This window comes from Medicago truncatula, chromosome 5 (genome assembly GCF_003473485.1).
Source record: "Medicago truncatula cultivar Jemalong A17 chromosome 5, MtrunA17r5.0-ANR, whole genome shotgun sequence".
Classification (NCBI taxonomy): domain Eukaryota; kingdom Viridiplantae; phylum Streptophyta; class Magnoliopsida; order Fabales; family Fabaceae; genus Medicago; species Medicago truncatula.
In genome coordinates, this window is record NC_053046.1 from 3,094,788 (window position 1) to 3,112,179 (window position 17,392).

Sequence of the window (17,392 nt, forward strand, 5' to 3'; positions counted from 1 at the left end):
CAATACAAATCTTAATTCGCTAAAAACAAAAAAGGATGAGTCTGTGAACAAACTCACAGCATCCATGTTAATAACATAAAACGGCAAAATACATATGCCTACAAATATGATTAATATGACTATATTTATGTCTATCGAACACTCATGTCTTCAGATCTGCAACGTTGACGACGCCAAAGTCATTGTCATTGATCGGATCTGCACTTGCTCAAAGCAAATCTTTCAACTCGAATCAAATAAACATCGCACTAAGACGGGAAATGAAAACAAACAAAGTCGTTCAGAGACGACAAAATCACAAAAACAAACGAAAAAAAGCAGAAAATATGTTAAATCACTTATTCAATTATGATATAAGGAAAAACAAATCGGAGGGGTGAGCCAAAAATCACCCCTCTGAAAAAAAAAGAAAAGGGTGACGACTAGGATTTGAGAAGGAGAGAAGAGAGAGAGGAAGAAAAGGGAGGATATGTTATGAATTTTATAATGTAGTGTATAAAATTGACTTTTAAATAACCATACTTTATCGAATTTAATATTTTTTTTACATATATTAATTTTATTTTGGGTGTTTTTTTATATTTTATAATAGAGTTTAAAACTATATGTATTCAAATTTTGATTATATTAAAATGAACCTGCAATACTATTTTTCTTCATAATGTGTTAGATAAATTTTTTTTGCTAGATTATTAGAAACAAAAAAACTATCAAAGGAGTAAAGTTTAGATTTTAACATAAGAGGGGATGATAATGTAATTCAAGCTTCTCTCAAAGGAGGGGAGTTAAATGTTTTTTAATATGTTTTGAATAAGTGATGATGAAAATATATATTTTAACATAAGATGAGAGAGGGAGAATATAATTCAAGTTTCTCTTAAAGGAGATGAATGAAATGTTTTTTAATATGTTTTGAATAAGAGGAGATAAAAATACGTATTTAAACCTAAGATGAGAGAGAAAAATAATTCAATCTTCTTTAAAAGAATGAAAGTGTAATTTACTCATTTTTTAATGCTGAAACATACGCACCATAGTTTTGCGGTAAAAATAAACTAATCTTCATGTTAGTGAAAGTAATAGCGGCTGGTATTGTTGAGCTTTGCACATTATATAATCATCACAAGGAGAAGTGCTGGTATGTGTCACTACAACATACACCATATATTCCATTTACAAGGACTATCAATATTTGAAGAGTTTTTTTTTTTTTTTTTTTTTTACAAGATTAATATTTGAAGTTTATCAGCCTTGTTGTTGTTCCTCACAAGTCATAAGCTCTAAAATGGGTGCTTTGTTGTGGAAGCTAAATCTTCTTTTTCTTGCTGGCATTCTCTTCTCTCTTAAACATTGTGCATCTCATAGAGGTAATAGTAATATTATTTTACAAGAAATGCTAACGGTTGTTTTTTGATACTCTTTAAAGATCTTAAATTGTAATTTTCTTTTATCTCAATTTTGGTCGGTAACTAATTGAAGGTGGATTAGATGGTCATTACAAAGGGAACCACTTTGAGTAGCTTGTTTAATTAGAAGAAAGCAATTAGAATGGTTACATATAGTTGATTGCTCATCCAACCTCCTAAAATGGAGCATGTTAGGAAGCAAGCTTCCATTATTATATGAAAATAGCCGTTAAAAAAATATATTATATGAAAATATCACCATTAGGAAAAGCAAAATTAGGTAGGGAAATTCGTGATGGAAAAAATAAAATCTCTCACAAATTCTTTAGTCACAAAACTTAGTGATGAAATTTGAGAGGGATTTCATGTTTTCCCTCACTAAATTTTCTTCACTAATTTTTGTTTTTTTAGTAGTGTATACTAGTAGTATATTTTAGGGTTAATTAAATAAATAATTTCTGCAATTATCCATAATTTTGTTTTCTTTGCCTACAAAAAAAATCACACTTCTAGTCTTTGTAAAAAATTTTGTCAGTATTTTTAATCTTTGTAAAATTTTCCATCAACATTTTTATTTTTATCAAAATTTTCCGTTTGCATTGTTGGTTCCTAAAAATGCTAAAGGAAAATGTTACAAGAACAACAAAGTGTAATTTTTTTTTTGTAGGAATTAAAAACGAAATTCTAAATATTTATAGAGGTCGTTTACATAGGCTTTGTTTGCGAGTTTGGAGAGGAGGGGAAGGAAAAGATTTGGGGGACTGAATTATAGAGGAAAATTGTGAAACCTTTCACAAATTTTGAAATAGTATTTTTTGAGAGAGTGATAAATTGATGCTTATGATTAATATATTTTTAATTTTAAGAATATTATAAGAACATATATTAAATTTAAAGAATTCATATAAACCCTCTCAAACCCCCAAAACTCTCATCCAATATAATTTTTTAGTTCTATCAAATGAGGAGGGTTTTATATATTGAAGAAAAATAAGCCCCCAAAGCCCTTCCTCCCAATATCCTCTATTTCTTCCACTTACTTATTCTTTTTTTTTTCAAAGCCTTCTCTCCATTCTCCTCCAAACTCACAAACAAAGCCTTAATTAACACCATATTTTAGCACATTGGATCATTTAGTGGATGAACAGATCACCTTATTATATGCAGAAGGGGCCAAAGCATAAGATGTTTAAACACTTATTGTAGACCTCAAAAAAGTATAATTTTCTAAGATTTTTAGGCCTCAAAACAGAATTTATTAATGGGTTTTAGACCTCAAAACATATATTTTTTCCGTTTTTTAAAGTTTTAACTGTTAGGATTTTGCAAATTATTTTACTGTTGTTGAAATGTTAAAACTTTGTACGATAGATGTGTAGCTCAACTGGTCTAGTACCTGTCTCTCCTTGAATGGGTTGCAAGGTCGTATTTTTTTTTCCATGAGTGGTGCAACGTACAATTAATGTCTCCCCTAATAAAAAAGATTTCATTTTAATATTTGCTTTCACTCTTAAAATATGTAGAACTTACCATGATAATATCAGCATGTGAAGCTGATGTATATTTTCTCAAAGTAATTTACTATTCCCCACCAAAATAAAGAGGTTTATTTCAAAAAGCTTAGTGGCGGAAGAGAGATATTGCAAGTTTGAACCCTAACCCACGTAGTAAATATCCCTTCCATATTTTACTATATGAACTACGAGACAAACAAACCAACCCTATTTTAATCAACCTATAGAAAATTACCTAAGGTTTTATTTTATTTACCAATAAGTAAATGTTGCTAGCAATTGGAAAAGGTGTAAAACTAATAAAAAAAATCATGATTATATACAGATACAGGTAGAAAATACAGTTTTATGCAAGATGCAACTTCAGCACCAATCATATCCTACTATGATTACATCATAGTTGGTGGTGGCACCGCAGGGTGTCCTTTGGCTGCAACACTGTCCCAAAATCATAGGGTTTTGGTGCTTGAACGTGGTGGATCACCTTATGGGAATCCAAACATAACCAATTTAAGTGCCTATGGTGTTCCACTCTCTGATACATCTCCTTCTTCTCCTGCTCAACGATTCATTTCTGAAGATGGTGTTATTAATTCAAGAGCTCGTGTTCTAGGTGGTGGAAGTTGTTTGAATGCTGGCTTCTACACTCGTGCAAGCCCTCGCTATGTAAGGTAACACAAAAATAAACTATTCTTTCAAGTAAGTCTACTATGGTCACAACTCCAAATCTAAAAGATTTAGACACACTCACATAAAATGAAAAAATTAAAACAAAAATAATTTAATCATATCAATTAATATTATTGAATTTTACTCTCTTTTAGTTTATCCACTATAAAAAAAACTTAGGATTTCAACCTTGTAAGATTATTTGGTTTTAGACCGGCATGACCTCAAATTTCAAAATTTAATGTACTTCCGTCCTCTGCCATTTAAGCAAAATTTGGTTTATTGCATGTCATATCGTCTATTTTATACAATCAAAAGTCACGAATGTTCAAAACTAAAGATTAATCTTCAAATTACAAGGTTGAAATCCAAAGTATTTTTTATAGGGGGTGAACCAAAACTCGATCAAATGGCAAAGGATAATTGTGGGGTGATATGGACACTAACTTTCTAACACTTTCACTAACACCACTCACTTTCTTATTGACTGAAATTCACATGGATACCATAACACACTTTAGAAGTTGGTCATGCATAAAATGGTGAGCTCTACATAAATATACTCAATAGAATAGCGAGTGTTAGATAAAATGCTAGATAGAAAGTGTTTTTAACATTTCTCTTTATATTTACCCTATTGAAGAGAGCGCATAATAATAGTTTATGACATACATACATATATATAATGTGTTTATTTAATCAATTATATTTTTGTGTGCATTGGTTAATGTTGTTAGGGAGGCTGGTTGGGATGGAAAGTTAGTGAATGAATCATATAAATGGGTGGAGAGAGTGGTGGCTTTTCGGCCCTCTATGCGTCAATGGCAATCAGCAGTTAGAGATGGATTATTGGAAGTAGGTGTGTTGCCTTACAATGGCTTTACTTATGATCACATTCATGGGACTAAGGTTGGAGGTACAATCTTTGACCATAATGGTCATAGACACACTGCTGCTGATCTTTTGGAATATGCTAACACCAACACAATCACTCTTCTTTTGCATGCCACCGTTCATAGGATCTTGTTTACAACACATAAAGGTTTTCATCTTATAATTCTTCTTCTGTTCTTCATATATATATATATATATATATAAATCATTTCATGGATCCAAAAAAATAAGCAATGTGCATTCTTTTACTAGTAAATGAATATTCCATTCTTCCATATTATAAGAGTCCAGAAATTTAGTTTTTCAAATTTGCAAAATAGTAAGTTAGTCTCTTAAAATAAAGAAAGTCAATAATTTAGTTCCTTCACCAAGATATCTCTTAAATTTGCTAAATTTTAACAATGATTAAATTGACTAACGGTTCATTTTAAGAGACTAAATTGCAATTTCTCGAATTCGAATGACTAAATATGAGTACTAAAATGTTAATTTCCTCACTCTTTTCCCATTTATTTTGGTGACTTGGTCCATGTAATAATTATTTTGTGAATGCATGGTGTATGATATTAAACAGAAAGATCAAATTCAAGGCCTGTTGCACATGGAGTTCTATACAAGGATGCACGAGGGACAGAACACAGGGCATACTTGAATCATGGGACTAAGAATGAGATCATAGTATCAGCTGGTGCACTAGGTAGCCCACAACTTCTGATGTTGAGTGGAATTGGAGCAGGACATCACCTTAGGGAACACAACATCAGTGTAGTGTTAGATCAACCTTTGGTAGGACAAGGAATGTCAGATAATCCAATGAACGCTGTTTATGTCCCGTCTCCTTCCCCCGTAGAGGTCTCCCTCATTTCAGTTGTTGGCATTACCAACTTCGGCAGCTACATTGAAGCCGTGAGCGGTGCAGCCTTCACCAGTAATGGAAGCGAGTTCACAATGTTTACTCCCAAGGTACATTTAACAATTTGTGTTCCATCTAAATCAATTCTTACAAACTAGTGCGATATGTCTTCGACTTATTAATACTTTTTCAAGACATGGTACATTTTCTTTTAGGAAGACATACTACATTTACTGCAAAGCTTTCAAAACAACATGCAATTGCACTTGCTAAGTTACACCCAACTCAATTTATTATGTAAAAGTTAAAATCCAAACCAAATAAACATCAATATGGCCTAGCTAACAAATAACAATATTACACTATTTTTGGGACCGACTCTCCTGCAATTAAGAAATCAACGTATTCATACAGCCGGACATTGGTAGCCGTTTGATCAAAATTGAACGGTCCATATTCAAGCACGATATTTTGATTTATAAAATAGAAATAAAATTTGTATTTTGTTGGAGCATCTGATCAAAATCATCATACAACTACCAACGTCACGAATACATGAATACAAGATCGTATCATATACCAGAATCTACATTCCTATTTTTATAAGTATAATGTTTGATGAAACAAAATTATTTTTAATTTACTCACAAATATTACAAATGCAGATTGGTCAATTCTCAAAGTTGCCACCAAAGCAAATGATTCTACAAGCCATAGCAAAAGCAATAGGGAGGATAGAAAGCCTAGACCAAGAAGCTTTAAGGGGTGGATTCATTCTGGAGAAAGTAATAGGTCCAATTTCAACAGGTCATTTGGAGCTCCGAAACACTGATCCAAATGATAACCCTTTGGTAACATTTAACTACTTCCAGGACCCAAGAGACTTGGAACGATGCATACAAGGCATGGGCACAATTGAGAAAATAATAGATTCAAATGCTTTTGCTCCATTTAGATACAATAACATATCATTTTCTATGTTACTTAACATGATTGCAAATGCACAAGTAAATTTATTGCCTAAGCACACAAATACTTCAATGTCTTTGGAACAATTTTGTAGAGACACTGTGATGACAATATGGCATTATCATGGTGGTTGTCAAGTTGGTAGGGTTGTTGATAATGATTATAAGGTTCTTGGTGTCGATGCATTGCGCGTAATCGACGGTTCTACCTTCAACTATTCTCCTGGAACTAATCCTCAAGCCACTCTCATGATGCTTGGAAGGTAAAATATATAGTTAGTCTATGCATATAAATTTAATTTGTGTGTTACAATGTGTGTACATTGGTGAAATTGTTCCTTAATCTTGTGATTTCATATATCTTATGGTACTTGAATTTTTTTATTAATTTGGTGTGCAGGTATATGGGAGTCAGAATATTGAGAGAGAGACTTGCTGCTGATGAAACCAATTAATATTGTATTGATAAATTTAATTTTTAGTATTTCTCTATTCATGTTCATCATTTGATGTCTAGCCACTAAGAAAATCCACTCTAGACTTGGATTATTTCAAGTTAATATTACTCCACAATGAATAAAATATTGTATCACGTTCATCGTATGCGAGTAAAAAAATACCATTAGATTAGGTGGTATATAGATCTTATTGTATGCTGAAACACCAAAACAAACATCTCTAGAAATTACACAATCAAAAGCTTATTCTCATAGAAAATTCTCCACCTAAAAGGAACAAAAATCCAATTCAAACTCAAATAAAAATAAATAAATGAAAATTAAAACTCATTAAAATAACGAGGATTGAATTAAAATTAACAAAACGAGAGTATGATTATCCAAGAACATTTAGATGAGATGATGTGAATCACTTCTAACTTAATCAAGTCCCTAGGTTCGAATCCAGCTTTCGTCATGCAGCAACGTTAAAAACAATTGAAGATTCAAGTATCGAAGGGTGAATATCTTCTTCTCAAGAAGAGATTTGATTTGCCACCGTAAATCTTTATCTTCTTCTTCTAAACCCTTAACTCCTTTAACTTTCTTAATCAATTGATTTAATTTAGGTTTGTGGATTTTTTTTTTTTTAGAGAATACTAGTTACAAACCCGTGCTTCGCACGGGTTGAATAACGTATTTTTTTTAAAATTTAGTTTCGAAGGAGAAATCTTATAAATTACGGAAAATTGTTGTTCTTTATAAATATGAAAATCAAAGCTGCGTAAATCAAAATTTTGCATCACAGAGTCTAAAACACTACATAACAAATAACATAACAACTATTATAATATCTTATTCCTTAAAGTTAACCCGAACGCAAAATTTAACCTAACTTCTTTGCTTAATTTTACTGTATTAACCCTATTTAATTTAATCAAAATGTTAATTGTTAGGGAAATCAAAATAAACAAATCGCTTCTAATTTTTCTCCTTAATTTTACTAAACAAATTATATTAACTCTAGATTTAATTTATGCAAAATGTCATCTCTTATTTATAAATGTTAACCCGTGACGCAATATTAACCCTAGATTTAACCTAATTTTTTCGTGTGACTTTACTATATTAACCCTAGATTTAATTTATGCAAAATGTCATATCTTATCTCTTATTTTTAAATGTTAACCCGTGACGCAATATTAACCTTAGATTTAACTTAATTTTTTCATGTGACTTTACTATATTAACCCTAGATTTAATTTATGCAAAATGTCATCTCTTATTTCTAAATGTTAACCTGTGATGCAATATTAATCCTAGATTTAACCTATTTTTTCGCGTGACTTTACTATATTAACCCTAGATTTAATTTATGCAAAATGTCATCTCTAACTTTAACCTAATTTTTCCCCCACACTTTTGCATTTAATGTTTATCTAAAGTAAAATAAAAGTATGTTCCCAATTATATGCTATTTTTTTTAAAGGAATAACCATTAACCCGTCTCGCTATACTTAACTTAATCTCTTACTTATAAATGTTAACCCGTCTTGCTATACTTAACCTATTTTATTTTATTTCTTAAAGTTAACCCGGACGCAAAATTTTGCCCTGGAATTAACCTAACTTCTTTGCTTAATTTTACTGTATTAATCCTATTTAATTAACCATGTTTAATTTGATCAAAATGTTAACGTTAATTGTTGGGGAAATCAAAATAAACAAATCACTCTTAATTTTTCTCTTTAATTTTACTAAACAAATTATATTAACCCTAGATTTAATTTATGCAAAATGGCATCTCTTATTTCTAAATGTTAACCTGTGACGCAATATTAGCCCGAGATTTAACCTAATTTTTTCGTGTGACTTTACTATATTAACCCTAGATTTAATTTATGCAAAATGTCATCTCTTATTTCTAAATGTTAACCGGTGATGCAATATTAACCCTAGATTTAACCTATTTGTTCTAAAAGTACTTTTTTTAGTAAGTACTTAATTGATATTGTGTTTGACCTAACTTCTCCTTAAAAATGTAGAGAAGTTTGAAAAATGTCGGGTCAAACGATACCTTAATCTTCCACAACGGCAATGTAGAAGCAACTGAATTTGGGAGAAAAAAATTGAAAAAGTTAAAAATTAAAAATTGAAAAATAATTAAAAGTTATTAAAAATATAAAAATTAGAAAATAATTAAAAAAATTGGTTAGGGGCAAAAATGGAAATTCATAGGTAACATTGAACAAAAAACTCAACCAATTAATAATTTACCAAATTGCCCCTTATAGGGGCAAAATGGTAAATTCAAGGGACATTACTTTTAATATAAGTATATAGACATATAAAATTTAGGTTTGTGCAAATTGTTTTTCAAAAAGCTAATTTTCTTATAGAATCGATAAAGGCCTAAAAAAGTTTAATTTTATTATAAATATGTTATATGATAATTTAAAACGGCTAATACTTTTTCCATCCTTTGAGTTTCTCGTGCACCCTCTTCGGATTCTAAAATCCGAAATGTCTAACGTGTTTTGGAGGGTTTTTGCCATTTTAAACTGTATGGTTCCCTTGTTGGGTTGGTAAAGGTCAAGCCCTGTACCCTCTTTGGCATAGATTCAACTCTTGGTTCTAGCAAAACCTAGATTTTTTTCTCCTAAAGCATTATGTAACACTTGGTAAAACCTTACCAAATGAAGATGTTGTTAACAAAGTTTTGTGATGTCTGGGTAAAGAACGACTACCTAAAGTTACCACCATCAAAGAATCACAAAATCTCAACACATTGGATGTAGCTGATCTCTTTAGAAAGTTGGATGAACATGGGCAAGAGCTCACAGACCTACCAAGCATGAAGATAGATTGAAGAAAAAGGAAAAGCACAAGTAAAAAGAGAAGGACATAGAAAAAAAGAGTATGCACTAAAATCCTCAACTCCAAAGCTAAGGAGGAAAAATAAACGGATAATGATTCCGATGAAGGTAACTCCTCAATTAATGAGGAGATAGAGTTATTTGTAAAAAGGAACAACAAATACATTCAATGTAAAGATGCACAACATAACACATAATTTTTTTAGTAATTAAGATCAAAATAAACTTTTTTATAATGTCTTATATTGTTTTCTATTATTGTGGATTGTTTTTTAAAAAATAAAAAAAAAACAAATGGAACTATTATTAATGATGAAAATTATTACGGTACACAATATGGGTTGGTATTTCTTCCATCCACACTTTATTGGCATACCTAGCTAACATATAGGCTTACATATTATTTTACCTCCTTATCCATCTAAACACTACAACCTCTAACCCACATTTCAGGTTCTTAATACTTAAAATAACATTGACAATGTATGTTCTAGGGTTATTTGTATGGATCGTTTACCGGACTCAACACTTTCTTACAATCACTTTTTTCAATGTGTTTAACTAAAAATTTTATTGATAATTTAGATAACATTATAAAAATGATAAAACAGTTCAAATAAATGAAAAATAAAATTGAAATAAAAAAACCACCGTAAAAATATGCATGCATTCCTTTTAGATATAATATACATACATTTTTTTTAAGGATAATATACATACATTTTTTTTTGGAGAGAAAGTATACATACATTTTGAAATGCCTTTTTTGCTTATTTATTTTTGTAACATATGTTATCTTTGTCTTGATATATATTCTCACTTCATCCCGATATATAGGTGCAATAAATTAAGCATTACAAGGACCATGGGGGAGATAAATTAGTTCATCACAAAGTCTGCATTTTCTTGAACCACTGTGGGCCATACATGCAATTCTTCGTTTCAACTACTCATCATAACATTAGTTTTAATTTATGCAACAAAAGAGCAAGTAATCTTTATTTTATTTTTGAGTAAAGTAAGTAATCTTTTTATGTTAGTCAAAGTTATAGCCGCTGGTATCGTTAGGCTTTGCACATTATATAATCATCACAAAAAGAAGGGTTGGTATGTGTCACTACAACATACTCTACCATATATATTCCATTTACAAGGACTATCATATTTGAAGTCATAAGCTCTAAAATGAGTGTTTTGCTATGGAGGTTAATTCTTCTTTTTCTTGTTGGGATTGTCTTCTCTCCTAAACATTGTGTATCTATAAAAGGTAATAAATTTTTTTTTTTGAAGGAATAGTAATATATTTTGTTTACCTCTATTTTGCTCGGTAACTAGCTAATTGCAGCTAAATAAGATTGTCAAATTGGTAACAATGTTGTAATAACTAATGTGGATTATAATTATTGAGTATGATTGAATCTGCGTGCATTATAACAAAGGGAACCACTTCGAAATATCCTACTTATAATTAATGAGAAAAATCTCTCAAAAAAAAAAATTAATGAGAAAAAAAGAAGAAGCAAAGTAGCATGGTTATATTATATTTATATCTAGGGTCGATCCAAACATAAGACGGTCCAAATTCTAAAGATCTTTTAGGCCTCCAAACGAATTTTACTGTACAAATATTAAATATGAAAGTTGAAAATTCTATACGATGACAATGTAGCTCAACTGGTCCAGCAACTATCTCTTCTTGACTAGGTTGCAAGATCAAATTTGACTATTTGAGTGACAACTTCTTTTTTGTACAGAAAAACTTCATTTTAATATTCAATTTAAACCTTAAAATTTGCTAGATCCCTAGCTCAAACCATTTGATATCTAATGACTAATCCTCAATTTCTCAATTTGGACAAACCAAACATATATTAATCAACCTATAGAACATTACCTAGGGTTTTATTTTATTTACCAATAAATAAATGTTGCTAGCAATTGGAAAAGGTGTAAAACTAATAAAAAAAATCATGATTATATACAGATACAGGTAGAAAATACAGTTTTATGCAAGATGCAACTTCAGCACCAATCATATCCTTCTATGATTACATCATAATTGGTGGTGGCACTGCAGGGTGTCCTTTGGCTGCAACACTGTCCAAAAATCATAGGGTTTTGGTGCTTGAACGTGGTGGATCACCTTATGGGAATCCAAACATAACCAATTTAAGTGCCTTTGGTGTTGCACTTTCTGATCCATCTCCTTCCTCTCCTGCTCAACGATTCATTTCTGAAGATGGTGTTATTAATTCAAGAGCTCGTGTTCTAGGTGGTGGAAGTTGTTTGAATGCCGGCTTCTATACTCGTGCAAGCCCTCGCTACGTAAGGTATGTAACACAAAAATAAACCATTCTCTCAAGACGGTCAGGAGTAAGTCTACTATGGTCACAACTCTAGATCTAATGATTTATACCTACATATAAAGTTGATAGTAAGTTTTGGTTTAGTCCTTTTTTTTTCTTTTAATTTATTGCTTATTAAACTATTTATGTACAAATATCATTTGTTTTGGGTCAAGTAATGTCATGATTTTCTATCTGATTAAACTTTTTAAATAATGCATAAAACTTTGTAACTTTTATTTTTATTTTTATAGAGAAATTCATGGTATACTTGTATAAATAAGAATTATATTTATTCACACGATGAATGTTAAGATGGTCTTTTTTTAACACTCTTTCTAACACTTACTCATTTAATATATAAAATCAATGAGGGTGTAAGGCTTTGCAAATGAGTCACATATAAAGTCGTAGGACCTAAATTGATTTTACCAATAAAAAAGTAAATGTCGGAGAAAGTGTTAAAAATCAAGTATCATCTTATTGACATATAGCTTATAGATTAAATATCTTATATAAGAACCACTTGTACAAAGTATTTAAGAGACTTTGTGTAAAAAATAATATTTAAGAAACTCAAGAGCACTTAAAAGAGATAGGAGTGTCAAATTCAAATTCAAGAAACACAACACCAACATTAAAACTCTAGGTAATAAAGTGTGTTGTCTATATAGTGCTATCCAACTCAAAAGATTGCGATTCTCAATTTACACAAAAAGAAAAGTGTTGAAGAGAGTCTATTAAAATAGTTTATGACATTTTGATAAAGCTGATTTTAAGCATGTATATTTTTGATGTTGTTAGTGAAGCTGAATGGGATGAAAAGTTAGTGGATGAATCATATAAATGGGTGGAGAGAGTGGTGGCTTTTCAGCCTCCTATGCGTCAATGGCAATCAGCAGTTAGAGATGGATTATTGGAAGTAGGTGTGTTGCCTTACAATGGCTTTACTTATGATCATATTCATGGGACTAAGGTTGGAGGTACAATCTTTGACCATAATGGTCATAGACACACTGCAGCTGATCTTTTGGAATATGCTAACACCAACACAATCACTCTTCTTTTGCATGCCACCGTTCATAGAATCTTGTTTACAAAAAGCAAAGGTTTTCATTCTAATTCTACATCATATGATTTGATTCATTTCATGCACAAAAAAAAAATGCAATGTGCATTCTTTTACTAGCAAATGAATATTTTAGTTTTCGAAATTGTAAGATGTAGGGTAATTTAGTTATTCAAATTGACAAATTGATAAATCGGTATATTAAATTAAAGAAAATCAATCAATTTAATTCCTCCATTAAGATATCTTGTTTTTAAACATAAATGACAACTAAAGAAAAACATAAATATTGATTTGAATAGTGTCATGTTATGATGAAGGTAACATTGTGAATTATATTTAGTGGTCCATCACGGTGAACTTAAAAATAACCATCTATTTAATAATATATTTTTTTAATATTGACTATTTTTTAGTTCACTTTGATGGACCAATAAATATACTTCACCATGTTTTTTTTTAAAGAGAATATACTTCACCATGTTGTCCCGTGCTTAGTTGGCGGAAACATTGAATTATATATACAGTGGTTGAAGTTTGAAATTCTAATTTTCCATTTATTCACCTTAAAAGGTACAATTCAAGCCACTAAACTACTTGACCGAAAAAAAAACTTCACTTGCCGCTTGTTATATCAATATAAATATAGAACCTTTAAAATTATAGTGCTAAATTTGAAAAATGATTAAATTGACTAGTTCTATTCAATTGAAAGACTAAATTGCCATTTCACAAATTGGAATGACTAAATTGAATGAATCTTTAACTTTGAAGTACTAGCATGCTAATTTACTCATACTTTTTTTTTTTTTTGAGCAAAATTTACTCATACTTTTAATATTTATTTTGTTGTCTCGGTCCATTTAATGATGATTATGTGAATACATTGTGCATGATATCAAACAGGTGGATTAAGTTCAAAGCCAATTGCACATGGAGTTCTATACAAGGATGCACGAGGGACAGAACACAGGGCATACTTGAATCATGGGACTAAGAATGAGATCATAGTATCAGCTGGTGCACTAGGTAGCCCACAACTTCTGATGTTGAGTGGAATTGGAGCAGCACATCACCTTAAGCAACATAACATCAGTGTAGTGTTACATCAACCATTTGTAGGACAAGGAATGTCAGATAACCCAATGAACTCTGTTTATGTCCCATCTCCTTCTCCGGTAGAGGTTTCCCTCATTTCTGTTGTTGGCATTACCAGCTTTGGCAGCTATATTGAAGCCGCTAGCGGCGCAACATTCACCGGTTCTCAAAGAGACTTCGGAATGTTTTCTCCCGAGGTACATTTTAAAATTTGTGTTCGATCTAAATCAATTCTTACAAACTAGTGCGATATGTCTTTGACCTATGACTTACTTTTTAAAGACATGTTACATCTAATCTAATGTGAGACTTTCAAAACCACATGGAATTTCATCCGGTTAAGTTTCATCCACGTCAATTTATTATTTAGAAGTTAACATCAAAACCAAATAAACAATATGGTATGGTATGGCATGACCTAGCTAACAAATAGCAAATATTACAAAAATATTTTTCAAACCCGACTCCCCTGCAATTAAGGAATCCATGCATTCATGCAGTCGGACGGTAGTCGTTTGATCAAAATTGAACAAGTCATATTCAATCGCGATATTTTCTATCGGTAAAATAAAAATCTGTATTTTTATGGAGCATCCGATCATGGTCATCAGATTGTCAACATTGTCACGAATGTGAGATCCCATAGTCCGCCTTCATATATTTCTAAGTATAAATATTGATGTTATTTTTAATTTGCTCACAAATATTACAAATGCAGATTGGTCAATTCTCAAAGTTGCCACCAAAGCAAAGGACCCCAGAAGCCATAGCAAAAGCAATAGAGAGGATGGAGAGCCTGGACCAAGAAGCATTCAGGGGTGGATTCATTCTAGAAAAAATCTTGGGGCCAATTTCAACGGGTCATTTGGAGCTCCGAAACACCGATCCAAATGAGAACCCTTTGGTAACATTTAACTACTTCCAAGACCCAAGAGACTTAGAAAGATGCATACAAGGCATGAACACAATTGAGAAAATAATAGATTCAAAGGCATTTTCTCCATTTAAATACACAAACATGTCAGTTTCTATGCTACTTAACATGACAGCAAATTCACCAGTAAATTTATTGCCTAAACACACAAATACTTCAATGTCTTTGGAACAATTTTGTAGAGACACTGTGATGACTATATGGCATTATCATGGTGGTTGTCAAGTTGGTAGGGTTGTTGATAGTGATTATAAGGTTGCTGGTGTCCACGCATTGCGCGTAATCGACGGTTCTACCTTTAATCATTCTCCTGGAACTAATCCTCAAGCCACTGTTATGATGCTTGGAAGGTAAAATATACAGTTAGTATATGCATATGAATTTCATTTGTGTGTGACAATGTGTGTACATTGTTGAAATTGCTCCTTTATCTTGTGTTTTCAGATATCTTATGGTACTTGATTTTTTATTAATTTGGAGTGCAGGTATATGGGAGTCAAAATATTGAGAGAGAGATTTGCTGATGATGAAACCACTTAATATTGTATAAATAAATTTAACATATGATTTTTATCTATTGATGTTCATTAATTGATGTATGGTCACTGAGAAAATCCACTCTAGACTTAGATTGTATCAAGTTATTATTACTCCATAATGAATATATACTACTGTATCTTTGTTCATTTGAATCCCGAAAAATTAATGAATTTTTTTGTTTTGTTTTATTTCAATTAGAATGGATGTAAGAGTACGAGATTTGTTTGGACTTGGGAGAATTATATACAGAGGGATTGCTTTGGAAGAAATTTTAAACGTTTTTCTTTCCTTAGTAAAAAGGGATCAACAATTTTCTCCGTTTATCCTTCATGACTCCAATGCATAATATATGATGCTAATTTGACAACACTAAGTCCTCCCTGAGTCCCATTTATTTCTTGGTATTACATCCCTGATCAAAACTATAATTACTATAGTTGAATTCAAGATCACAAGATAAAAGAAGCGCTAAAGAGTAATAATAAGGCAGTTGAGACAGACAACATACCTATTGAATTATGGAACAGTCTTGGAGACAGAGGTATTGGGTGGCTCACCCAGCTTTTCAACGAGATTATGAGGTCAAAACAAATATCAGATGACTGGAGAAGAATCACTTTATTGCCAATCTTTAAGAACAAGGAAGATATACAAAATTGCACAAGTTATAGCGGTACCTAATTGATCAAAAGGACTTGCATTTAGTTTCCATTAATTTCGAGAATACATATGATAGAGTGCTTAGAGAGATTTTGTGGAAAGCCCTCGAGAAGAAAGATGTTAGGGTGGCCTATATTGAGCAATCAAGGATATGTATGAGGGGTCTCGACTAAGGGCAGACCCTAAGCATAAGCCAGGGGTGCAACGGCCTAGGGCCTAATTTTTTTTTGTACGGAGGGGGCGTATATAGTAAAGCTTCATTTTACGGGAGTGTATATAATAAAACGTATAAAAAGGCCCCAACAAACTTAAGTCCAGCAACTCTTCTTGTTTTTTGTTTTTTTTTGCAAATCTACTTCAAAAGACTCCAAACCCTAAAAAACTTAAGTTCAACTAACCTCTATTTTTATTTTATTTTTTGGAATTTCTTTTATCACCCTACTCACTTCTCAAATGTCTTCAAATTGATCATTTTTTCCATTTTGATTTTATAATTCAAAGCTTTTTTGTTGTATTTGAGATTTTATAATCTGAATTGTGATTAACTAGTTTTTTTAAAACAGTGACAAAACAAACTATTAAAATGACATAATTAAAAATGACAATTAAAGAGACATAATACAAATTATCAAGAATTGAACACATTATATTATTTGATCAAGAATTCATAATATATTTAAATTAACATAATATTTATTACAACAAATTATTTGATCAAGAATCAAGTATTTTTTTATTGTTGTTTATTTGACAAATACTTTTGTGAAAAATATATTTGAGGTATCAAAGACATTTTAAATAATTTTGCATTTCAAAATGCTCGAAGAAACCACAATCTTATGACTTTCCGATAAAAGTGAAGTTTTTTTTTTTTTTTTTTGTAAAACAATTGTAGATTCTCAATGGTGATCTACATATTCTAGTTATATTCCTATATATCGTTTTACTTAGCTTTGTTGGGTTTGGTTTGACCCCCCAACTTTTTTTGTTTTGTTATTCTTTATTATTTATAATACAAAGGATGAGGTGTTTTTGGCACACAATGTTTTGGGATGCAGCATAGTTGAGATTTCAAAACATTTTATTATGGTAACTTGGGGTAACAATATAGTTTAGAATTCAACCGCCA

At 31.1% G+C, this 17,392-nt stretch overlaps 2 protein-coding genes across 4 annotated transcripts; both read left to right on the forward strand.

Moving 5' to 3' along the window:
• The first annotated feature begins 996 nt into the window (after positions 1 to 996).
• On the forward strand, positions 997 to 6,907 carry LOC11437245 (protein HOTHEAD). Of its 3 annotated transcripts, none has more exons than XM_039834161.1 (7): positions 997 to 1,138; positions 1,228 to 1,367; positions 3,339 to 3,591; positions 4,327 to 4,631; positions 5,058 to 5,446; positions 6,002 to 6,567; positions 6,705 to 6,907. In XM_039834161.1, exons 2-7 carry the CDS (start codon positions 1,286 to 1,288, stop codon positions 6,757 to 6,759), a joined length of 1,650 nt encoding a protein of 549 aa, XP_039690095.1. In that variant the 5' UTR covers positions 997 to 1,138; positions 1,228 to 1,285; the 3' UTR covers positions 6,760 to 6,907. The 3 variants fall into 3 exon arrangements, with proteins under 3 accessions (XP_039690095.1, XP_003611165.1, XP_039690094.1); XM_003611117.4 differs by having other exon boundaries at positions 998 to 1,138; positions 3,246 to 3,591; XM_039834160.1 differs by lacking the exon at positions 997 to 1,138 and having other exon boundaries at positions 1,184 to 1,367; positions 3,246 to 3,591.
• A 3,839-nt stretch (positions 6,908 to 10,746) lies between these two features.
• LOC11436804 (protein HOTHEAD) lies at positions 10,747 to 15,749 on the forward strand. The gene is made up of 6 exons (XM_003611118.4): positions 10,747 to 10,884; positions 11,602 to 11,947; positions 12,767 to 13,071; positions 13,938 to 14,326; positions 14,848 to 15,413; positions 15,549 to 15,749. Exons 1-6 carry the CDS (start codon positions 10,803 to 10,805, stop codon positions 15,601 to 15,603), a joined length of 1,743 nt encoding a protein of 580 aa, XP_003611166.3. The 5' UTR covers positions 10,747 to 10,802; the 3' UTR covers positions 15,604 to 15,749.
• The last annotated feature ends 1,643 nt before the right edge of the window (positions 15,750 to 17,392 follow it).

Excerpts from the sequence above, each read along its gene's own strand:
- LOC11436804 (XM_003611118.4), top strand. The coding sequence starts at position 10,803 with ATGAGTGTTTTGCTATGGAGGTTAATTCTTCTTTTTCTTGTTGGGATT. Across the intron at positions 10,885-11,601 it reads ACATTGTGTATCTATAAAAG|ATACAGGTAGAAAATACAGT; the intron begins GTAATAAATTTT and ends GATTATATACAG. Across the intron at positions 13,072-13,937 it reads CTTGTTTACAAAAAGCAAAG|GTGGATTAAGTTCAAAGCCA; the intron begins GTTTTCATTCTA and ends GATATCAAACAG.
- LOC11437245 (XM_003611117.4), top strand. The coding sequence starts at position 1,286 with ATGGGTGCTTTGTTGTGGAAGCTAAATCTTCTTTTTCTTGCTGGCATT. Across the intron at positions 1,368-3,245 it reads ACATTGTGCATCTCATAGAG|ATACAGGTAGAAAATACAGT; the intron begins GTAATAGTAATA and ends GATTATATACAG. Across the intron at positions 6,568-6,704 it reads ACTCTCATGATGCTTGGAAG|GTATATGGGAGTCAGAATAT; the intron begins GTAAAATATATA and ends TTTGGTGTGCAG.